The 24218-nt window shown below is 38.2% G+C and overlaps 1 protein-coding gene and 1 non-coding gene across 3 annotated transcripts in view; one reads left to right on the top strand and one right to left on the bottom strand.

The window, feature by feature from the left end:
* Positions 1-24218, bottom strand: part of Nup37 (nucleoporin 37) — a 34242-nt gene that overhangs the window by 2660 nt on the left and 7364 nt on the right. For both annotated transcript variants that reach the window (XM_060377872.1, XM_060377871.1), the window contains exons 4-8: positions 22357-22429; positions 20197-20291; positions 7278-7368; positions 2874-3055; positions 2478-2528 (exon numbers count right to left, since the gene is read on the bottom strand). In XM_060377872.1, the coding sequence (XP_060233855.1) occupies positions 2478-2528; positions 2874-3055; positions 7278-7368; positions 20197-20291; positions 22357-22429 (492 nt within the window). The remainder of the gene's footprint in view (positions 1-2477; positions 2529-2873; positions 3056-7277; positions 7369-20196; positions 20292-22356; positions 22430-24218) is intronic.
* Positions 17267-17386, top strand: LOC132652670 (U6atac minor spliceosomal RNA). The gene has a single exon (XR_009590248.1). It is a non-coding gene; the product is annotated as a U6atac minor spliceosomal RNA (small nuclear RNA).

Genomic DNA, 24218 nt, shown 5'->3' with positions numbered 1-24218 from the left:
GACAGTAAATTACCTGGTCTCAGACATTAGTAACTGTCTAACAGCTCCTTTGTCCTTTGTAACAACTCACCCTAAGCTGCACTCAACTCTAGGGGCTGAGGTTTAATTGGCATAAGGAAGCCATAGCAATCCCCAACAAAATACGGAAGTGCTCTTGTTTCTCCTCTGATCTTAAGTCATGTGGCACCAGGCTAAGATATTTGGTCAGAGGAACACAGCCAGTATCCTCTATTACTCTCCTTCCTGTTGCCTTAGGACAGGATTTCTGAATGAGCCGCTGGAAGCTCACCACTCCTTACAGGCTGGCAGGCTGATAAGCTCGTAGGGTCTATCTGTCTCCACTTCCTAATGCTACGTTAAGTGCTGAAGATCTGAAATCAGGTCTTAAAGCCTGCACAGTAAGTGTTCTTACCCAGCAAGCCATCTTCTCAGCACTGAGCCTGAGTTTTTAATGATAGCAAAGAGCTGCTTAAACCACACTGGTTTAAGGCCTTCTTTAGAGTTCTCACAAACCATACATAATTCATTGATTTAACAAAATACATATATTTGTCTTTCTAAGTGAGGACTGATCAACTTACCCCGGAACCTGCTTCTTGTTTAGCTTCTTTAAGCGTACAGATTTTAGTATGTTTACCCTATCGTACAGGTCTAGTATCCACTTATAAGTGAATATATACCATGTGTGTCTTTCTGCTTCTGGGATACTTCACTCAGGATGATCTTTTCTAGATCCCACCATTTGCCTACAAATTTCATGACTTCCTTGAAGTAGGAGAAAACAAGAAACAGGACGGGAGCCTACCATAGAGGGTCTCTGAAAGACTCTACCTAGCAGTGTATCAAAGCAGATGCAGAGATTCATAACCAAACCTTTGGCAGAGTGCAGGGAATCATATGAAAGAAGGGGGAGTTAGTAAGACCTGGAGAGGACAGAAGCACCATAAGCATATCTGGGCACAGGGGTCTTCTCTGAGACTGATTCTCCAACCAAGGACCATACATGGATATAATCTAGAAACCCTGATCAGACATAGCCCTTGGCAGCTCAGCATCCAAGTGGGTTCCCTAGTAAGGGGAACTGGGACTCTCTAACATGAACTCAGTGGCTGGCTCTTTGACCCCCCCCCCAGGGAGCCTTGATAGGACACAGACGAGGACACTGCAACCAGTCCTGATGAGACCTGAAAATCTAGGGTCAGATGGAAGGGGAGGAGGACCTCCCCTATCAGTGGACTTAGAGAGGGGCATGGATGGGAGGAGATGAGGGAGGGAGGGTGGGATTAGGAGGGAATGAGGGAGGGGGCTACAGCTGTGATACAAAGTGAATAAATTGTAATTAATATAAAAAATAAAAATTAAAAAAATACATTTGCTCTCTGAATTTTGGATTATATTATAATGTACGGAATTAAAAATATAACTTATTTTTATTTTCTGTTCATTGGTGTTTTGCTTGCATGCATGTCTGTGTGAGGATGTCAGAAGCCCTGGAAGTAGAGTTACACAGTTGTGAGCTGCCATGTGGGTGCTGGAAATTGAACCTGGGTCCTCTGGAAGAGCAGCCAGTGCTTGTAACTGCTGAGCCACCTCTCCGGCCCATATCTATGGAATTTTAATACTATGATGAAAACACTTCCTTTTTAGTAATAATGGAGTCCCCATGATTTTACTACGGATATTTGAGAAAAAAATCAGCAAATCACAAATGTCCCACTGTTTCCAGCCTGGTTATTTGCTTTTCCTGTTATTTAAGGCTGCTTAATGATTACACAGTATCACCTCCCCCTGAGGGGGGAGCAGCCTTACCAGGCCACAGAAGATGACAGTGCAGCCACTCCTGATGAGATCTGATAGACTAGGATCAGAAGGAAGGAGAGGAGGACCTCCCCTATCAGTGGACTTGGGGAAGGGCATGCGTGAAGAAGGGGGAAGGAGGGTGAGACCAGGAGGGGTTGAGGGAGAGGCTTATGGGGGATACAAAGAGAATAAAGTGTAATTAATAAAAGTAAAAAAAAAATGACAAAAACTAAGAAATTTTAAGTTAAATAAAAAGCCAAACCAAACCAAAATAAAACTAAACCTCAGCCTATTAGAGACATGTACTACTTGACATGACCTTGCTTAAAATACAATGATATTTTTTATATACATGGGTCTATGTGCATTTGGATGTCAGCACAGGACATGGAAGAAGCATAATCCATCCCATTATGAGGTGGCACTGGTAGCCTGGCTACATGCTTTCTGTGAATTATAAACATTTTCTAAGTACTTGAAAAATAAATCTGTTTGCCTAATGCAAAAGACAAAGTCACTACTTAGTAGGGAAAGCAAAACAACCCTTAAAAAGCAACCAGACAAAAAAGGAAACCAATCCCCAAAGTCCAATGCAAAGGGGAGGCTGAGAAATTTTGCTGGCAGTGGCACAGCACCAAATCAAGGATTTGCGCACTCCAACAAACATGGTACATTACCTAAACAAGTGTGCGCCATCCATGTGAACAGGTCTTGTCTCTTGAGGGTAACTAAAAAACAAGAGTTTGCATTTTGCAAATTATGTGTTAGATTAGAGTAGATGAACTTAAAGACTTTAAATGTGTTTTCTCTTTGAAGCCCAATAAATTTAAGCTATAGCAAAATTTCAAGTAAGCACTCAATTGGAATAGATAGAAAACAATAGACATGACTTAGAACCACTCTAGGGCATCATAGGGAGAACATCTTTCTTCTTTTCTAACTGTCCCAGAATTCCTTCTACAGGAGAGACTTGTTTTCCTTGTACATGGAGGCCTACATGTAGAAGAATGGCCCAATAGGTCATTTAGCAACATACTTATTTAATGTAATGGACAGATAGATTACATAGCTACCTGGACCGCGTGATATCCCAAATAATCCAATCATTTCCTGCAACAGCACCAACTTTGAAGGTGTTTTTCAAGCACCAGTGTGCTGACATTAATGGTGTCTGTTCTGACTGAAGAGATAAAATTGCCTGTTGGGCCATTAGATCATAAAACCGGATTGTTCCGTTCTTCTCTGCAACCATTAGCTGTAAGACAAGGTGGAAAAAGGAAATTCCGTATGTATCTCACTAGCTAAATTTTAGAAGTAGAGATTCAAAGTTATAGAAGAAATATAAGCATACATATATCACAGACACACACTTATGTATATACATACATACATACCACACAGAAGCCAAATGCATAGGAAATGAGGTAATATAAAAGTATCAAATATGGGCTGGAGAGATGGCTTAGTGGTTAAGAGCACTGTCGGCTCTTCCAAAGGACCCGGGTTCAATTCCCAGCACCCACACGGCAGCGCACAAGCCTGTAAGACCCAATTCCAAGAGATCTGACGCCTTCACACTTATGCACATAAAATAAAAAATAAAAAAGTATCAAATAAAAAAAAACACTCTGAAGGAAATTGGCAGAAAGAGTGAAAATTAAGTTTTAGCGTATCAGCTTCATCACTAGGAGGAACTGATTAATATGATAGGAAAAGCTGCCTTTAAGTTAGTTGTGAAAGACCACTGTGTATCTTTTGACAGGTGATTTATGTTACACATCTCTATACAATTTATAACTTTCCATAGGCAAAGGAAGGCGGCTGAAGAAGATGGGCAGGTATGGACAGAAAGGTGACTGCTTTTCCCCTTAAAGCTGAAGGACTGCTAAGTGACTGGCGGCTCCCCTCTTTCTGAAATGGAGTTGTGAGGAAGGGTCTAGCCACTGGGGAAAAAGGATGATGGGCCAATGCTGGGTACCACTGTGTCCTGAAGTTCAGCACCCATGCCCTACCTCTTCAGTGCCTAAAAGAAAAGCTGAAGTGGATACTAAAGGAGATAAGGCCAAGCCACAAATAAGAACCACACGCCTGCTTATCAGTTCCTCCAAAGTCAGGCCCAGGCTTAGAAAGGCCTCTACAAAGCTTTGGAAGGCAAAAGCGAATCCTGGCAAGGACGGGAGGAACCCTCCAGGGCTTGCAGACAGCACAGCAGAAAAGGCCGGCAATGCTGGAGATGCAAGTGAAGTGTGTATGTTGTTGATAATTCTACTTCTGTGGCTACACAACTTGAAAACTATGTCAAAATCAAGTTCTATAAAAACAATCTTTTCTTTTTAAAGCCATGTTGCTAGCACACAGAACCCTTCAGTGTTGTGGGGGAGCTCTCATGCTAACAGAATGTTTCCAACCTTGGCTGAGGTACAGGATGGAAAGCACCTCTCCCTGCTAATTAAGACTTTCTCTTGAATTGCAGGATGAGGGATCCCCTGACATGTACACACACAGCTACTTTAGTGAAAATGCCTTGTGATAAGGCAGGAAAACTCAAATTTTATTTCCATTTTTTCTTCCTTCTTTGCCATCAGCATAGACTCATGCTGTCTTAAAAGGCTGAGATGTGTTGGGATCCTGAAACTTGGCTTTGCCAGTCTAGGCGATAGGGACTCACCGCCATGGCGTTACATCAGAGAACATTGTGTCCCTCCCTAGTACATGCATGGCTGCTTATACAATGTGGAAATGACTATGTGGAGCTTTAGGTTGGTATATCTGTTACTATCAATCCCTGAATGTCAGGGATGGCTTATGACATGATGGGATGGTTGATACTGACAGGATGTAGAATCACCTAGGAGACAAGCCTCACGGTGATAGTCCAGATTAGACCAGTTGAAGTGGGAAGATCCAGTTTGACTGTGGGTGCCGTCATTCCACATGCTGCGGTCCTGGACTGCACTAACGGGAGCATATGAGCTGAGTGCTGGCATTTACCATGTTACTTCCTGACTGGCTGTGTCCTGCTGTTGTGACTGCCCTACAATGATGACCTTCTCTTCAACAGTAAATCAGAAGAAACCCTTCCTTTCACAAGGTACTTTGGCCAGGTGTTTCTTGTAGCACTGTGAGAGCCACTAATACACAGTCTTAATGCAAAAAGCCAATCCTCACTCTAAACCTTCTCCATTCAGGACGCTAAGTAGAGACTTAATTGAATTTTACGGTATACTTCTAATTTTGATAGATCATATATGAAGGGAGTTTGAAAACTGTTGTATAATGTTAATGACCGCCCATGTCCTGTTTGAAATATCATGATGGTTCATGAATATATCTTTAGCGAGTTAGAATGGAAAAAGTAGCAATCGGCTTGCTGTACAAAGCACCTAGTATAAATATTGAACTCTTAAATCAAGAAAGATCGGCTATTACTACCTCAGTATTTCCTTGTTATAAAATTCCAATAATTTTAGATGCTTAATAAACTAATGTTATCAATAATGAAATATGTAATCAAATGCAAATATTTATATAAGAAATCCCAGTTTTATAAACATTACATGAAAGTTGCCTAAGATTCATGAAAGCATGTCATTAGAATATCATCTAAATGAACAAGATTGCTCCAACCATGTTAGACATGCCATTAAAAGCTCATGTCCAAAGAACATACTTTATCTCCTCTGTAAACTTTTTTCTTTCTGAGACTGTTCTTTTAATTTTGATGATATACAGATGAAGACATTCCTGGAAGTGTGAAGTAATAGTGATAGAATAGAAAGAGTGAGAAATGGCATCAGAAATCCTGAGTTCTAATATTTAGAAGTTCTAATATTCTACTAATGGAAGTTCTAATATTTAGAGTTCTAGTGTTCGGTCTGGGTATGGTGCATGCCTTTAATCCCGGCACTCAGGGAGGCAGAGGCATGGAGATCTATGAGTGTGAGGTCAGATTGGCCTACAAAGCAGATAGTCCAGGATACACAGAAACTCTGTCTTGAAAAACCAAAAACTACACACACACACACACACACACACACACACACAAAGAATGAAGGGGATAAAACCCCACTAATGCATTGGAAATACCACTGGTAATTGAGAACATATTGGTAACTATGTGAAATTATAGTTAGATTAAGGGACAACACACAACTAAAGTTAAAAGGATAACCTTGATGACCTAAACCTCCCATATATATACACCTATATAAAAGTTAAAATCTTGGATCTGAACCTTAGTGAAAATATGAGACTCAGTCTGACTTATTGTTAGCATAGGTTTTGACTTCAATCTACTGCCCTGCAAATGTAGTGACTTCATTTTTCTCTATGGCTAAATATTAAAATCTAATTTTGTATATATACCACATTTCCTTTATTTATCTGTTAATAGATATCTAGACTATTCCATTTGTTACTGATTTTGAATAGTGCAGCAGTAATCACTAGACACATTCATGAATATACACACACATGAATATAGGCCATGAAACTAAAAGGGGACCATGAGAAATAAAGAAGAAAAGATGTTATCAGACGATAATAGAATACATGTGACATGAAGGAACAATGGAGATATTTGATGACAGGAAGGGGACCAGCAGGAAGATAGTGCAAAGGGAGTAGGATACAGTGATTAATAAGAACAAAATATGTATGCCATAATGAAATCCATTAATTTGTATTGTAATTTTAAGAAAGCTAAAACAAAAAAGGAAAATTTACTCAAACATGTAGAAATTAAAGGCACAAAAAAGATAGCTTACATTTTAAAGAGACATTGGAATAAGAGAAAAAGCTTTAACACTCTATTTGCTAAATTTAATCAACTTTTTTTTTTCCCTTTTCAAAACTGAGGGCAGAACAGTGAACTGAAAAGAGCATGAAGATACTAGAGATTTATGGAAGTCAGGTGCAAAGAAATGAGTATGGCCATAGGATATGCTGAAGGATTAATTTTGAGATGAACATGGATCTCAAATTCTATGGAAAAGATACTGGCAAGTGAGAAAACTTGTTGAATGGCTCCTGTCCTCATCATGAATTAAGGCTAAATGGTAGTAAAACCTCATAGTGTACCCTGAATACTTTAGAAAGCTTTAATTTGAACAGGAAGTGAGTGCCACTAATATAGGACAAATGTGCCTATGCACTGACTTTATATATGGCTCATAAGCATGGATTTAACTTTTGGTTTTTGTTGTTGTTATTTAACTGCACAGTGCTAACTAGATTGAATACCAATTTTTAGGCTGTAATCTGCCAAAGGCTGGAAAAAGTATATTCTGATGATTGATGGTTGTAAAAAGCTAACAATTTTTGAGAAACTATTAAAGTACTATCTCTATATAAACTCAAATGCATTTGTGCTAATTTGTGTCTGAGGTGGAAGGTCACTGGTTCTTTTCCTTTGTGGCTATAGGTATTATACCTGCATGTCTTTTAGACGTGGTAAAGGAAAACTAACTTATAATGACCTTAAAAGTTTCTTCAGGATGCCAGCACACACTCATTCCAGGAGAATGAAGAAGAAAATGAGCTGTCTGCTTTCCTTCCAAGCTCCAAATCCTAATAACAACAATAATAATAAAAAAAAAGAGTATGATGTGAAATATTCTTGATGTATCATACCAAAAACATAAATACTTTGACCAATGTATTCAAAGCCATTAACTACAGATTATTACATACTTGATATTATTATATAGATTATTACATGTTTGATAAAACATCTTTGAGAAAAATACGGTTGTTAGAAAATATAAATGTAGCCTAAGTTTAAGTTTTACCATGCTCAATTATGGGAACTAAGGTATATATTTTCCAGCAACATATTAATTATTTATATATTCATTTTAAGCAAAATCAATGTTTCTAGGCCATCACTCAGGTTGCATGCCTACTTAAATCATTTCAATAAACAATTATTCCTATCAAGGGTGCTTATACACATATGTGCACATATGAACACACAGACACAAAATCACTACACACCAGTGCTTCCATTTTCAAAATAACATATAGGAGAAGAAAATATGAAATGATAGAAATTTAGTGGTGCAACCATTTTCTGTCATGCTCAGTCCTTGTCCCTTTGGGCATAACCTATCTCAAAAATTTCTGACCTGGCTGACTTCTCAGGTGTTTTCTCTCCCAAGCTGGCCATGCTTACCGGTTTCCAGATTAAAGATGGGCTAAAGAAACAGGTACTTGGGTCTTTACTATCTAGCAATAATTATCAGGGTTTACAAATATGGCTCTTCATCTCAATGGCTTTTTAACCTCATGGCACTTTGATGTGATAATACCATCCCACAGGAACTATGCTTTTTGGCTAGCTCAGGACTCTCCCTCAGCCACTGTTACACAGAGTGTGCTGGGGACAGCTAGCATGGCAGGAAGTAGAAGTCCAGTGACTGGGTGGCAAAGTGCCTACTCTCCTCCAGCAGCGAACACACTCAGAGCTGAGGGAGGTCCTGGATTTTATCCTCAGCAACCCCCTAATAATGATCCAAAGTATTCATTAGGATCTTTCCTTTTTCCTATATGTTTTATAGTTCCTTATTTTTTTAGGACTGTAAAAAAGTTTAAAAATTTAAGAATATAAAGTAAGCAAAGTTTATTTGTAAATAGTATAGAATGTCAAATTTGAAATGTCATAGTAACATATAAACTAGCACACATTTCAGGATCATCTATTTGATTTAATATTAGAGGCATAATGACACTTTTCACTTATTTTTACTATATAAAGGAGACAGTTATGGGTTAATTGAAGAAATAAATCACTAAGGGTTTAAGTTTTTATCCTTCAATCCCTAGAATGAGATAAGATATTAAGGTAACAAAATCTCTCTATTGTCATTTTCATAATGAAATATTGGGCTACCATATATTTTATTACTATTGGAACAGTAGAAATTTGTCTTCTCAATTCAATGAATCTCATTAGAGGGTGAACTAGAACGTCCATTCTTTTGATTTTATTTTAAAATTAATTTGATTTTTGTTGGCTATTATATAAATTGAACAAATATATGCCAATATTTTCATGCTCCCCCTTTTCAAATAAAAAAGACAAAAGAGGTGAAAAATAGAGAGGTAGTTATAAGAACAAGTCAATTAACTGAGTATATTGTGGTCTAATGAACCAAATTTTATTCTAATTTAAGCTGTATTTTATCCTGATCAGAACCTGACGATCCTTTAAAAAAAGGGGGGAGGGGGAGCTAGCTTAAGCATGGAGGGGGGCGCGCATACAGATTATATTTCAGAGAACTAGGATGAAGTGATTTATGGTTTGTAATTATACACTGATTCAATAATTCCCAACTGTTGCATAACCTCAGTACTAAGTGTGCAAAACACAACAAATTGGACTAAAATAAGTTATCCTAACTAAATTAGCTGCAGATGGTACAATTTAAGTTGTTACGTCTTATTTCCCTTTTTGATAGATTCCATAATTAAGTGCTTTTGTGAAAATTCTTCTGTAGAGCTCAATTCATTTTCTATCTTTACAAAATGGTTCATCTAGCAAATACATTAAGCCCATTTGATAATGTCACACTTCTTTTTCTTTTTTTGAAGTATATCGTACATACAAATGGGACATGCAGCTTAAGTACACAAAACAGAATGCACTCACAGGGAGCAGCAGCCAACCCAGAGCATCCCCCTAGCACAGACGTCACAGCACCCTCCCCCCCCCCCCCCCGCTCCTCTGGTGTTTCCGCACTCTTTGACAAAAAGTGACGGTCACTACTGTGACTCCTAATGAGGTAGCTTACATTTTAATAGCATAAAAATGAAGCCACAAAGTGTGTACTTTTTTGTTCTGGCTTCTTTTACTCACCTTCAGGTGCTGTGAAAATGTCTCACACAACTGCATGCTGTTCTAATGCCTCCACTCATTTCAGAACTCTCAGTAGAATACAGCACAACAGATATTTAGATTGCTCCCAAGTTTTTACCAATAATGTCACTGTAACCCGTACACGTCTAACCTTTGTGAGTGCAGACCTCCATGTAACCCACCCTCTGGCACTAGGCAACTACTCCCATGCATCTTTATTCTAGGCTTGGAACATACCTCTGCATGGGACTGGTGGATCGCAGTTCACAAACGTTATTTAACTTTGGCAAGATAGAGATTTGTCAAACAGTTTTCCAAGTTAGCTGTACTATATTTTATTCTTCCTCCACACATAAATTAATACCATAAAATGTAAAACTTTTATCTTATGTTCTAATAAAATACAGTCACTTGTCTGAATGTCAAAAGCTGTAGTTTTCCAGATGATTTTATAAGACAGATTTCATTTCTAAGACTTTTTTTTTTAAATGTGTGTATCTCTATGTGGATATATGCATGTATGTGCAAGTGCCTGCAGAGGCCACAGACAACAGATTTCTTTGGAGCTAGAGCTATAGGTGGCTCTAAGCATCCTCAAGTGTGTACTAAGAAACAAACCTGTCCTCTACAAGGATTGTCTCCACAGGGCAGCATATACTCTTAATCATCGCACCATCTCTCTAAGCCCTAAGACAGTCCTCAAATGACTGCTCTTTCCCCCTGGCATTTGATGTTATTTTCTTGATCTATGTATGGATACATTTACACAAATTTTAAGACATAGTTATTCTGGTTGTTTTGTCTGTCAGTTTTACACAAGGCAGAGGTGCCTGGGAAGAGAGGCCTCAATTGAGGAAATGCCTCCATTCAGACTGACCACAGGCAAGTCTGTGGTACATTTTCATTAGTGACTGATGTGACTGGACCCACTTATTCTGGGTTGTAGAAGAAAGCAGGCTGAGCAAGCCAAGGAGAGCAAGGCAGTAAACACTATGCCTCTATGGGTTGTTTTTGTTCCTGACTCTAGGTTTCTGCCTGAGTTCCTACCCTGACTTACTCCCTAAGTTGCTTTTGGTGATGGCATTCTATCACCCTGACAAAAACCCTCACTAAACAGTGGTAGCACAATATGCAGCAGAGTCCTAATGACAAAATCTTCCTATCTCCCTCTGTGATATCGTAAGAGAAACTGTCGTCTAATGTGCTCTCATGTGCATGTTATATGCTTATCAAGAGACGAGTCTTCTGCCTAGAAAAGCACTGTTCGTTACGTGATTCCTTATTAGTTTAATTACTCAGTTACGTAAACTGACAAAATAAAAATACAAAAGAGCTATTTCAATGAAATGAAGTTGATGGCAAGTAGTTAAGACAAAAAAAAAAAGCTGAATTAGGTATGTGAGAGAAATAAACACAAAAAATTTCATCAAATATTGACTTATTTTGAACTGACTATTTTTAACCAGGCTATTTACATTGTAATATTTTATTATGGTAGTTGCTTATAAAACAACAAAGAGAGAGAAAATAACATAAGGAAGTACATGTAAGAGCAAGAATGCTCCAATGGGAACTAATGGATTAACATAAAAAAAAAAGCTTCACCCTACTATCCAAACTTTGGCAAATTAATTTTCTTATGTGTGTTGGGCATTAAAATAAGGTGACGGGCATGATTTTAAGACAGTTTTGTAGCTTTCTGCTTTTCTAAAAAACTACTGGTTTAGTTCATGTCAAACAGGAAGGCTTCCTATACAAAAACAAAACAAAACAAAACACACTCACATATTATTTTTGGAAATTCAGAGCTTAATAGTTCCAAATTTCTTTGTCACCAAATGTGCTCATAATATTTTTAAAAAATCTGGTATACTAGAGAGCAAGAAAAGCTTTAATCAGGGCCTAGGCTGTCTCCATCTGCGGCGGAGCACATGTCTACATGTCTAAGGGCTTGTGTTAGATCAGCACTTCAAATGGAAAACAAACATAAAGCATTAAGAGTACACACAACCAAACACTTTCACAGAAACAGCCAGTTTATAACGTTCGGTGTAAATGATATCAGGTTCAATTATTGGGACCAGAAAGTCAAGAGCCAGATGGACTGGACATGCTCACACACGTTAATGCCAGCGATTAAATTTCAGAGGCAGAGGTTTTAATTTTAAGGTCCTTATCAAGAAGCCAATCTGTAATGAACCAGAGTGCCCTAGAGAACTGGGTGGATACAATGCCATAATCAAAGTGAAAGAAAATAGCAGTTTTCACCCAGTTTGAACTGTAACAAAGAACTTCCCTTTTCAACACCTTCCTGTAAATAGAATTCAGATTTACCTGACACATCGAGGAATAAAGAATTAAATGGTCTAAGTTTATGAATTATACTTTAGTTTTTGTAATGTCTTGCTACAATCATTTGAGGCTGCATACTTTTCATCAGAATAGTATATCTTCTTACCACATAGCATTAAAATGTAATTGTCATACAATTAATTTATTAGAAGATCCCATGAACTATGTTGGTAGATGAGACAGCATAGATATTTTCAAGGGTTACTTCAATTGACAATCAGTGGCAGATACTATGGTTGAGAACTCAAGAGGAATGTCCTGCGTAATAGACTGTTCTTTTTATTTGTTTATTCTCTATTTCAGTTGGCAGCTCATTGTCTGCTAGAAAGTGTGTTGCAGAAGGACATTTCTGCTAGCAAATATTTTTAAACAACAGACAAAAGAAGGAATGGATGACATTAAATGACACATCTGTATTCATTTGGCACTCTCCAATGGGTAAAGCCAAAATACAAACCACAGTACTTCTAAAAGACACAACTAGATCATATGAATCGGCATGCTGATTAATTAAATAGGAAAGAACAAAAGTACCAGTGCAGAGATGTCGTTGTAAGGATGAGTAGGCTCTCTTTTATCATGTCCTTGTGTGCAAGAATGGGACCGCCTGTCGACAATACATTTTTCACTGAATGTGTTGTGATAGCAAAATTGAGGATTTCTCTTCTTATTTTCAAATAATCAACCACCAAGTTACTCATGTTAGAAAGTAATTAAGTAATGGTATTTTAATTATTGAGGACACACTAAGAGAGCAAAATAACACAAGAAGACTAAGTGTTAACAAATCTGGTTTTAGGGTAAAGTTCAGAGGTGGGCCTCTGTAAAGCCCAAGCCTAGGAATTAAACTACAAATCTTGAAGAGAAGTTTTGTCAGTTACAGTGGTGTACAACTTTTATACCTTTAATTTCTATACCTTCAAGTATAGAAAACTCAAGACAGCTATGTAAAGGCCTTAAAAGCAGAGACAACTAAATGGAATGGTAATTTGAAGCAAGAATTTTGCAAAGTGTATGCTAACATAAGTCAGATTTTCAAAATACTCTGAAGTTAATATTGAAACTGATTCTTAAAGATGGAGCAGAGATTGAGGGAATGTCCAACCAATGTCTGGCCCAACTTGAGACCCACCCCATGGGAGAGAGCCAACCCCAAATACTCTGCTATGCTTGCAGAAAGGAGCCTAGCATAACTGTCTTCTGAGTGGCTTCATCCAGCAGCTGATGGAAACAGATGCAGAGAACCACAGCTAAACAATAGGTGGAACTCGGGGAGTCTTGTGAAGAGTAGAAGGACTGAGGGAGACGGAGGGGTCAAGGACACCAGATGAAGACCTACAGAGCAAACTAACCTGGGCCCATGGGGCCTCACAGAGATTGAACCAACAACCAAAGAGCATGCATGGGCTAGACCTAGACCTCCTACACATACGTAGCAATATGGAAGCTTGTTTTTCATGTGGGTCCCATAACAATTGGGGCAGGGGCTGTCTCTAACTCTGCTGCCTGCCTCTGGATCACTGGGCTCCCTTTTCAGGCCTCAGTGGGAGAAGATGTGCATAGTTCTGTGGCACATCTTAGCCCTGATGCCCAGGGCGGGTTGGTACTCATGGTGGGGTCTACCCTTCTCTAAGAAGGGAAGGGGGTGGGGGAAGAGGTGTGAGGGTGGGACTGGGAGAAGAACAAGGGAGCTGCAAATTGATTAAATAAATAAATTAATGGAAAAGATTTTGCAAAGAATAATACACATCAGATTTTCAAATATACTCTGAAGTTAACATGAGAACTGATTCTTACCTTTTGTAAATACTGAAGTCTACTGAGCAAGCAGTAGCAATAACTTTAATGTACTAGAAATACTAGTGATGAAATAAATGGATTGCTAATTACAGAGTAAGAAGAATTAAAAGATTAAAATAAAAAACTGCCTATGCTTTTATTTTATTTTTCATTAGCATTAACTCATTCACTGAATTAATAAAGGTATGAAAATATTATTCAGTTTGTAGTATATTTATTTCCTGAATTATTTAACTATAATATAATAATGAATAAAATACCTTCTGTTGTGACTGGTAAGCAGGCATTTCTATGGCCAGCCCCCATGGGACCTGACAAGCAGGACATCAGGCATCTGTGAGGCCACTTCCAACATCAGTGGTGACAGGACCACCCAGGATAAAAACACCTGTTCCTTGCGCATGTGCTGGGTCACCTTATAAGAGGTCTCACTCCTCCTTCTCTCTCTCTTTTATTCTCACCTCGCCCAGAGACAGTCTTTGTGACTCCTCTCCCATCTCCTAATAAAACCTCCCAGTGAAACCTGTCACATGGCGTGAATTATGAACCGGCCGTATAACTCCGCCACAGAATCATGATTTCATTCTACGATTGGAATTATTTAGGCATTCTGTATTGGGTACATGGTCTTCAATGTTGATTATTCTTAAAGAAATGGTGCAATGGCCTATCTTTGGAAGGCTCTCAGTTTCTCTTGGCTATTTCCATCAAGGCTATTTTAACATATGTCACATGTTTTATGGTTCCAACTGAAGAGAGGAAGGAGAGAAACTCTATCTTAATGATGGATCCTAAGATACTTTCAATACTTTCAAATGTATGTAAACAGAGAGATGATGGCAAGAACTTGCTGGCATATGATACACAGAAGAAAAGGGATATTCTTATTCTCTCCCAACTTTCTTTTGAAAGACTAAACTACTGACTCAGTGAACATCCCAGGCCATTACTTAGTGCTCTGAATCAGTTATTTTGTTATACTTGTAAATACAGAAACAGGAAAAAAAAAAAAAAAAGAAAAAAAAGAGGGACTGGAGAGATGGCCCAGAGGTTGAGAGTACATACTGTTCCTGCAGAGGACCTTAATTCAGTTCCCAGCAACCATATCAGGTTGTTCACAATTCCCTGTAATACCAGTTCAGGAATCTAATGCCATCACTTGGACTCTGCAGGTACTGCACTCACATGCACAACTCCCCTACCTCACAACTTAAAATAATTTTTATCTCTCAAGTACACAATAAGGACATTTGCTCAACCATGTTTGTAGCAGCCTTATTTGTAATAGCCAGAAGCTGGAAACAGCCCAGATGCCCCTCAACTGAAGAATGGATACAGAAATTATGGTACATCTACACAATGGAATATTACTCAGCAATAAAAAACATGGAAATCATGAAATTTGCAGGTAAATGGTGGGATCTGGAAAAGATCACCTGAGTGAGGTGTCCCAGAAGCAGAAAGATGCACACAGTATATACTCACTCATATAGACATATAATATAGGATAAACCTACTAAAATCTGTACACCTAAAGAAACTAATCAAGAGGGAGGACTCTTGCTAAAATGCTCAATTCCTATCCAGAAAGGCAAAGAGGCTGGACATCAGAAGAAGGAGAAAAGAGGGAACAAGTCAGGAGCCTGACACAGAGGACCTCTGAAAAGCTCTGCCCTGCAGACTATCAATGCAGATGCTGAGACTTATGGGCAACCTTTGGGCAGAGTGCATGGAATCTTATGAAATATGTGGGAAACAGTAAGATCTGGAGAGGACAGGAACTCCACAAGGAGAGCAACAGAACCAAAAAATCTGAGCACAGGGGTCTTTCCTGAGACTGATACTCCAACCAAGGACTATGCATGAAAATAACCTAAGACCCCAGTACAGATGTAGCCCATGGCAGTTCAGTATCCAAGTGGGTTCCATTGTAATAGGAACAGGGACTGTCTCTGACATGAACTGATTGGCCTGTTCTTTAATTACCTCCCCCTGAGGGGGAAGCAGCATTACCAGGCCACAGAAGAAGACAATGCAGCCACTCCTGATGAGACCTAAATAACTAGGATCAGAAGGAAGGAAAAGAAGACCTCCCCTTGGACTTGGGGAGGGGCATGCATGCAGAGGGTGGAGGAAGGGAGGGATTGGGATGGGAGGAGGGAGGGAACCATAAGGGGGATACAAAGTGAATAACGTGTAATTAATAAAGAAAAAAAAAAAAAGAACAAAGTTACATCCTGTCCTTCTCTCATTCCTAGCCAGAACATGAAATCTGCCATATCCCATGTTTTAGAGGGAAAGTGGATGGTATATTATATGACTCATACAAATTAGTCTTAAGCTAAGATTCTCCTAGTTTGCAGGAAGTTTTTCCTTCATCATAAATTTTTATCCAATGTTTTTAAAGGCTGAGGGGTAAGGAGGAGAAAAGGGATTTCCCTGACATCTTCTGTAATTACAGTGAACACTGAGTCTACTGCGGTGAGCACTGACTCCATTTCTTCTGCATTATGGTGAACACTGAGTCTGTTTCTTTTTTTTAATGCCCCAACACACTAAGTACTGGATATGTGTCTGTGTTTAATAAATACTTATTGATCTGACTTATTCTTGCATGCTGACACTGACATCTATGACTTGGCACGGACTAGGAATGGGATATTCCACACTGATGAATTTTTAAAACAATAAGCTTAATCCATTAATCAGTTAAACAAAGGCTGGAAAGAAGGCTCAGCAGTTAAGAGGGCTCACTGTTCTTGCACAGGACCAGAGTTTTGTTCCCAGCACTCAGGTGGGCTGCTTACAATTACCTGTAACTTGAGCTCCAGGGGACCTGACACCCTCTTCTCCCCTCCTTAGGTATTCACACATATGTGGAAATATACTTACACATATGTCAAAAACTTCTTAAAAAAATCTTAAAAACACAACAACGAAAACCAGTTAAACGTGGCCGGAGAAATGGCTTGGCTCTTAAGAGCACTGGCTGCAGAGGTCTAGCAGAGAAACCTGAGGTCCTCAGGCACAGTGAGGTCTATTTTAACTTTATTGAGAAAGGGTTTTGGTAGATCGTCTTGGCTGCCCTGGCACTCAAGTAGCCCTTGGGAGTTTCAAACTCAATCTCCAAGGTGAACAATATAGGCATGTGCCACCACACCTGAATTTTTTTTTGTCAGAGTTTTGTAAAGATTATTTAAACAACTTTGAATTCAAGTTTGTTTTATCTTTTACTAATCTCCTTTGTTCCATACGAGGGTGGAAATAAAGTGTGAAAGATCTTTAAATTTTTTATACTTTATAAAAATTTGTCAATTCTCATAATTGACAGAATTTAACTACAAACAAACCAAACCAAACAACAAAAACAAAAACAAACCAAAACCCCAAAGCCAAACCAAAACAACAACAAAACTCCCTAGACTTAGGAATCTAATATGAACAAAGAGACAAATAAGAGTTGTATATAAAAGGAGAGAAGGTTAGCACTCCCCTTGACAAAGATGAAAGAGGCCACTGGGCCAAACAATATGGATATGATTAAGGCATCTAACCATTGTTTTGGAATCACCCAATAATGGAGTAGACAAGGGTCCGGCCAGACATCTCTTGACACTAGATGAAACTTCCGGTGCCAGAAATGGGTTACATCTAATTGAGTTGTTGGACAGTGGGTCACAGAAACCCCCAAACAATATAGGATATTGATAAGTTTCTAAAAACTGATGGTAAGGCCTACTACTGAAGACCACAACCACACAACTCACTGAACATCAAGCTGGAGTCTATATAGAGCTGTCACTCTTACTCTGTACACCATAAGAAGAGAAAGGCAAATACCAACCCAGCCTAAACCTTTTCATTTATAATGGTGATCTGCCTTCAAGGCACACTGATGCAAGAGTAGCACAAAAGTAGTGTGAGCAACCAACCACTAACTGGATTTAAGGACCACTTCCTAAGATGGAATCCATCCATCCATCCTGACAATACTCAGGTAGCCTAAAACTTGAGACAAGATAGTCCATGTACATAGAGGAAAACCAAACACTACTGTTCTGCCAAAGGAATGTAGCAATAAATGTTAACAGCATTCTGCTATACTTGGAGATCAGTGCCTTGTTCAGCCATCATCAGAGAAGCTTCCTCCTGCAGCACATGGGAACAAATACAGAGACCAACAGCCAAACAATATGTAGAGTGAGAACTTTGGAACACAGTCCTAAATGGGATGTCTCCATCAAATCTCCCCTCAGGCCTTAGGGAACTCTGCAGAATAAGAGGCAGAAAGATTGTATAGTGACAGAAGATACCAAGAGGAAAAAAAAAGCCTTCTAGTAGGCACGATAGGACCGACATATATAAACATTGAGATTGTGGCAGTATGCACAAGGTCTGCACAGGTCCGAGCCAGATGGGGCCTCAGAACTGAGAGGGGAACTGAACAAAATGCCCCATTCCCAACCCCAAAGTTGTCTCCAGCTGATAAATGCTCACAAAATAACTTTCTCCCAAGATGTCTCACTATGCATATATAAACCATAATTAAGCGCAGGTCCCAGGCCCAGCACAAAACAAATTCAATGGTGTTTTTGGAGGTTTTTTTTTTTTTTTTGGTATCATCGTGCTGTTTGAGCATTTTATATGTATATTTATATAGTTATAAGTAAATAAATGTATATAAATACATTATATAACAGTATATAAATACAGTTATAAGTATATAAATGTATAAATATACAACAGTATTTACATTTATATACTTATAACCATATAAATATATAATAGTGTATATATATATATGACTACTTTATAGGTCTTTTGTTTATATATTGAAGTTTTCAATTTTGTGTTTTTATGGGATTCCTGTGTGTGTCAATGGTATGCTTCTGCATCTATAGGTTTCTGTTTTTTCTTTGGCTATGTATTTATTTTTTTCTTTGATTCTTTTTTGTTTTGTCCTATTCAGAATTGTTTGTTTTTATCTTATTTATTATTATATTTAGATGTACGTTTGTTTTCTAATGAGAGAGAAGAAAGGTTGTGAATTTGGGTGGGTGGGGAGGATCTCGGAGGAATTGGGAGAAGGGAAAACCTTAGTCAAAATATATTGTATGTAAAATATTTACTTTTAAAATTTTTTTAAAAAAGGAAAACCAAACCAAAAATGACATAAAGCCCTAAAGGAACCAGTCACAGACTACTGAGCGTGCCTAGGCTATAGTTTGCTATTCACAGCTTCCTTCTTGGCTTGCAAAAGACATTCATTTCTTTTTCTTTCAGGAATTATTATTCCAAATGCTAGAAAATTTTTTGACTAGAAAAATTATGTTTTATAGATGCGAATCAACAAGCTTCATTTCTGCTTTCCTATTATCTTAAATGTAAATGGTCTGTTCATTATTTAGAACTCTATACAAATGGGTTAGTAAACACTCGGGACCCCAGGTTTTTATGCCTACAAACCTTTCACGTCCCTCACATGGAAATTTTAGCAAGTAGTTCATAGACATAATAGCTTATAGCTGTAACTATACTTTTAAAAACATAAATTACATAAAGACAAAAGATATAAGAAGTAGCTAGCAGATTTCCTTTCACATTTAGTAGCTGTATAGACACATGTGCATACGATAAATATGGTTATCAAACATTAACACTTGAAGACACGCTCAGTGAACTTTGTTCACAGTATTGATACAGCAAGGGAAGCCACTGGCACTTCTACTGAACCTCACTTTACTTGGTACTCCTCAGTTCATGTTTACCTATACCATGGTTCACTGTTTTTTGTTTTATTTATTTTTGATTTTCTGCAATTTTGGGCACTGTATCAAAATATACTTATCCTATGTATTCGAAATTGGGAAAGAGGGCCATAGGGGACACACATGATACTGAAGGGAATCCAATGAGAACTTTATTGAATTTAGAATTTGTCAAAATACTGATGTTTTCCTCTTAGGCAGCACATGAGAGTCATAGTTCATTAGCAAACATTAACTTATCTTTTGTGACATAAGAAATAACTTCACAAATGTGATAGCAGCCTTATATTAGCCTGAGTTTGTCCAATATTGGAGACTTTGTTCCAATGGTATCTACAGACTTACAAATATGCATATCTAAAAGAAGATGGCAAGAGGCCCTCATGAACCAGCAAGTGGAGCATCCATTAAATTCGATGAGAACTTAATTTATTGTTTGTAGAGCAAATCTTTGTGCCATATCTACAATTTAAATAAAGTAGATTTCATTTACAATGTTTTGTGGAGACAATACAGATGTTATAATTTCTTAATTTTTAAAGTCTTTTATTTTATTAAAATTATTATTTTATTAAAATAAAATGACAATTAAAAAATGTGGCTGTAACACACGCAACATACCTGCAGGTGTGATCATCACTTACACTTGCAATTTCATGGCCTTCTTTAGGATGGAACACCAAATCATTAATGAAATCTGAATGGCCCTCCAAAACCTGGAACAGAAAGGGATCAGTAGGGAAGCAAGACCACTCTACAGTATGCCTATCTAGTATTTTCACTTTATACATTTTTCTGTAGTAGTTTAACAAATCTGCCATTTTAACAGTATGATTTTTATAGGTACTTTCCTACAAAGGTTAACTTGGAGAGAAGTCATCATTCAACACACTGTTAGCTCAGTCTTTCTTTCCTAGTATGTGTTTCTTATAAAAACACACTTCTTAAAACTACATCTGTCCTTATATCATTTCCTTTCTCATTTATTACATAGAGCTCAAATAAAAATTGAAGTTGCAAAAACATTTTGGGACTCCTGAGATAGAGTCCTTCTAGGCTTTTATTATTTATCTGTTGCTTTGAACATTTACAACCAACTAATGAATACACATAATATGAAGTTCACCTGTGATGTTTGTAAGCATTTGTTCAATTTGAATGACAGCACTGGAGCGAATGACAGAGAACATTACAAACCCATAGTCACAATCAACACAGAATTCTTCTTCTAGCCATTGATAAAACTAATAGGAACTTGGGATGGTTAATATTATTCTTATACAAAAATACGATACAACGCCAACTCAACCTGAGAGCTACTTATTAACAGAGAACATAGAAGTGTGTGTGTGTGTGTGTGTGTGTGTGTATATACACACACACACATATACGTATATATGTATACATATATATGTATGTGTATATATATATACACATACACACATACATATGAGAAAGAGCTTATTATGTATAAAATATTGTTCTAAAAGTTTTGTATGAATTAGCCCAACCATTACTTATAACCTTATGAAACAGATGCTAGACCCTAACTTCACCAATTATGAAGAGAATAGAGTACCTGCAAGTAGAACTGAGTTTTAAAATGGAGGTAGTGTGGCTCCATTAAAGAAAATGTATTTTCTTTAAGAAGGTCTGCATTTAGTTTTCTAAAAAACTGCTTAGAAATGTTTTACTTTTATTGAGGTGTCATTAAAGTAATTACATATTTAAGGAGTATGTGCATACTGGCAACAAAGCCAATAAATCTACTCATCATGAGTTTTTAGGTTCACTTATATCACTTTTTTCTTTTTCTTTTTGGTTTTTCTGAGACAGGGTTTCTCTGTGTAGACAGGGCTGGCCTCGAATGCAGAGATCTGCCTGCCTCTGCCTCCTGAGTGCTAGGATAAAAGGCAAGTGCCACAACCGCCTAGCTTGCTTCACTTTTCCTATTTGTGTTGTGAGAACTTAGGACCTCAAGAAATTTTAAGAATACAGTATATTAGCTTTCATTTCTTGCAAATGTCAATGCATATATCATGCTCATAGTCTATCCTTCCCAACTCTGTAACCCTGATTTGGCTATCATGTATTCAATGTTTGTTCTCTTGAAGTTGTATTTCATTTCATTCTTACTCTACCCACCATCAACTCCTTTCTTAGACGCTGTTCCTAGCTTCTATAAGTGATATCGTATTTACTAACTGCCTTCTTCTAACAATCGAGTTGCTAGGGTGTGTAATATAGTAAATGGAACCTAAACCGCAGACTTTAAGGAGATGGTAAATCATAATCATCACCCTGACTGGATCTTGAATTAACGAGGACACAGGCCTCTGGACTGAAGGGAGAAGACCCTCGCCTGAAGTGCCTGCCTCAGGAAGAATCAGTGTTACCTGTCAGCCTGCCTTCACTTCTCACTGGGGCTTATGTCCAGCCTGCTGCTGCTGCTGTCCCTATTCTTTGCCAATGTCAGAGTGGCCCTGTGATCTCACCGAGCACCTTCCAGGACTTCAAGATCAGACTGGGATCACTGAGGCATGCAGCCTCACACACTGGGCAGAACAGGGTTCCCGGCCTCTTCAGCATGTCCCAGCTCCTACTGTGCCAGGCAGTCTAGTAACTCTACTTTCATAAAATATGTTCACTCTACTGCTTTCTTTCCTCTAAAGAATTCTTGACTAATCTAATGGCCATTAAAGGGCATTTTCAATCATGTAAGTACAATTTAATAAGTAAATAAACATTTAACATAAAGATTTATTATACTTATCCATATACCTTGTATTCATTTTTATCTTGAAGATCTGAAGTAAATAATCTAATCTTCATATCAGCAGCTGAAGTACAGAATCTGAAGAAAAAAAAGCAGACTTAGTTTATTTAGCCTTTGTAACTTTTATTCTGGAACACATAAAATGTTAGCACATTCTGGATTTGTGTTTTCCACTATAAACACAGAACTTCACATTAAGTTGGCATGGAATATCCTGCATTCTCTACCTTTCTTGGAATCTTTGCGACGTTAGGGATGTAAACACTTATTCTCCTGTTTCAGTTGTTGTCTGGGAGGCTTACTGCCTCCTTCCGCTAACCTACACCTAATCCTGACAGCTTCTAGTCTCTGTACCATCTAACCTAGACCTAGAATGTTCTCAGCCTCTGAGACTTACTGCTTAGTAGGTGCACCCTTTGTTGTTCTTGCTGAGCTCTAGATTGGCTGGTTCAACTCAGCTGTCCTGGTTCAAACTCCTCTCCCAGCTGACTTACTCAATCTGCCTTTTCTCTCAGCCCCTGAACTGCTCTGCTGGCATCAAACTCTAGACATCTACTCTAATCTCCTGGCTCCTCTTCATTCTCTAGCTCATTTGGTCTTCATCCAGGTTCCCTCTCTGCAACTTGTCTATTACTGCCCCTGTCAAAACTGCCTACCCTCTTTCTCTCTGCATTGCCCCTTAAGTAGCTACCATTTCCTCTCTCTTCTCATCAGAGTTGGGTGTATCCTATTCTCTCAAGTCTTTCTTTTGATTCTTCACTGTTTCTGCCATTCAATTAGACATCACTTTCAAACATGGCTGCTTCCTTCTACAAACTAACTTTACTTTTGTTTGGGATTAAAGGCATGTACCACCACACCTGGACCTAAGCTTCTCTTTGCCTGATACTTGCTCTATACCAGGCTAGCCTTGAACTCAGATCTGCTTGCCTCTGTCTTCTTGGTTTAAAGGCATGTTTGTATTCCAGCCGGATCACACACACCTAGAAGATCTTTGGATGTAATTTCTTTCCAGCCAGATCACATAGACCTAGAAGGTCTTCCGATGCGATCTCTTGCCACAACAGCCATGTTCTGAATCAATATTCCTCTACAAGGTCCCCCTTTCTGTTTAAATTTTAAAATGGAAACAGTTATCAATCCCACAAACTTAATAGTCCAAATGTCCTTATGAAGATCTACTCAGCCACTGATGTGATGCTCCTCCATAATTGCAGTCCTGATCATCTGTCTTTCAGCAACAGTGCATTTCAGCATTAAGAGATTGCTTGATTATGTCTCTGAGGCTGAAAACGTTCTAGGCCTAGGTTAGATTGTATGGAGGCTAGAGGCTTCCAGGATTAGGCCTAGGTTAGCAGAAAGAGACAACTGCCTCCCAGACAAATGAAACAGGAGAATAAAAGTTCTGTTTACATAGGTGTTTACAAGTCATCCTTTTAAGGAGACCAGAAAACCCAAGACTGAGATAATATGAGCATCTGCTCTTCACTACTAAGAAAGAAAAACAAGCAGGGATCAAGAGTGCAGCAGGTCAGGAAGAGGGCAAACAAACATGCAACCCCCCTCCCCATTGCAGTACCAAGAACTTTTTAAATGTAAACTTGACAACTGAGAGATTCTAAGTTGTACTTCAGCCATATACAGAGCCCACTATGCAGTCAAAAACAAAACAAAACAAAACAAAACAAAACTCTATTTCTGAATACTCTTAAAAAAATAAAGCAAGAAATAGAGCATATGACTATAATCATACACAAATATATATAGATCAGGTTTCCAACCTTTTGGCTTCTTTTAGCTATACTGGATGAAGAACTATCTTAAGGAGACATTAAATATATAAATATTAATAAAAGCTGATGAATGA

The sequence above is a fragment of the Meriones unguiculatus genome, chromosome 2 (genome assembly GCF_030254825.1).
Source record: "Meriones unguiculatus strain TT.TT164.6M chromosome 2, Bangor_MerUng_6.1, whole genome shotgun sequence".
Classification (NCBI taxonomy): Eukaryota; Metazoa; Chordata; class Mammalia; order Rodentia; family Muridae; genus Meriones; species Meriones unguiculatus.
Note: the sequence above shows the minus strand (reverse complement) of the source record. Positions and strands in the feature narration are given on the sequence as shown.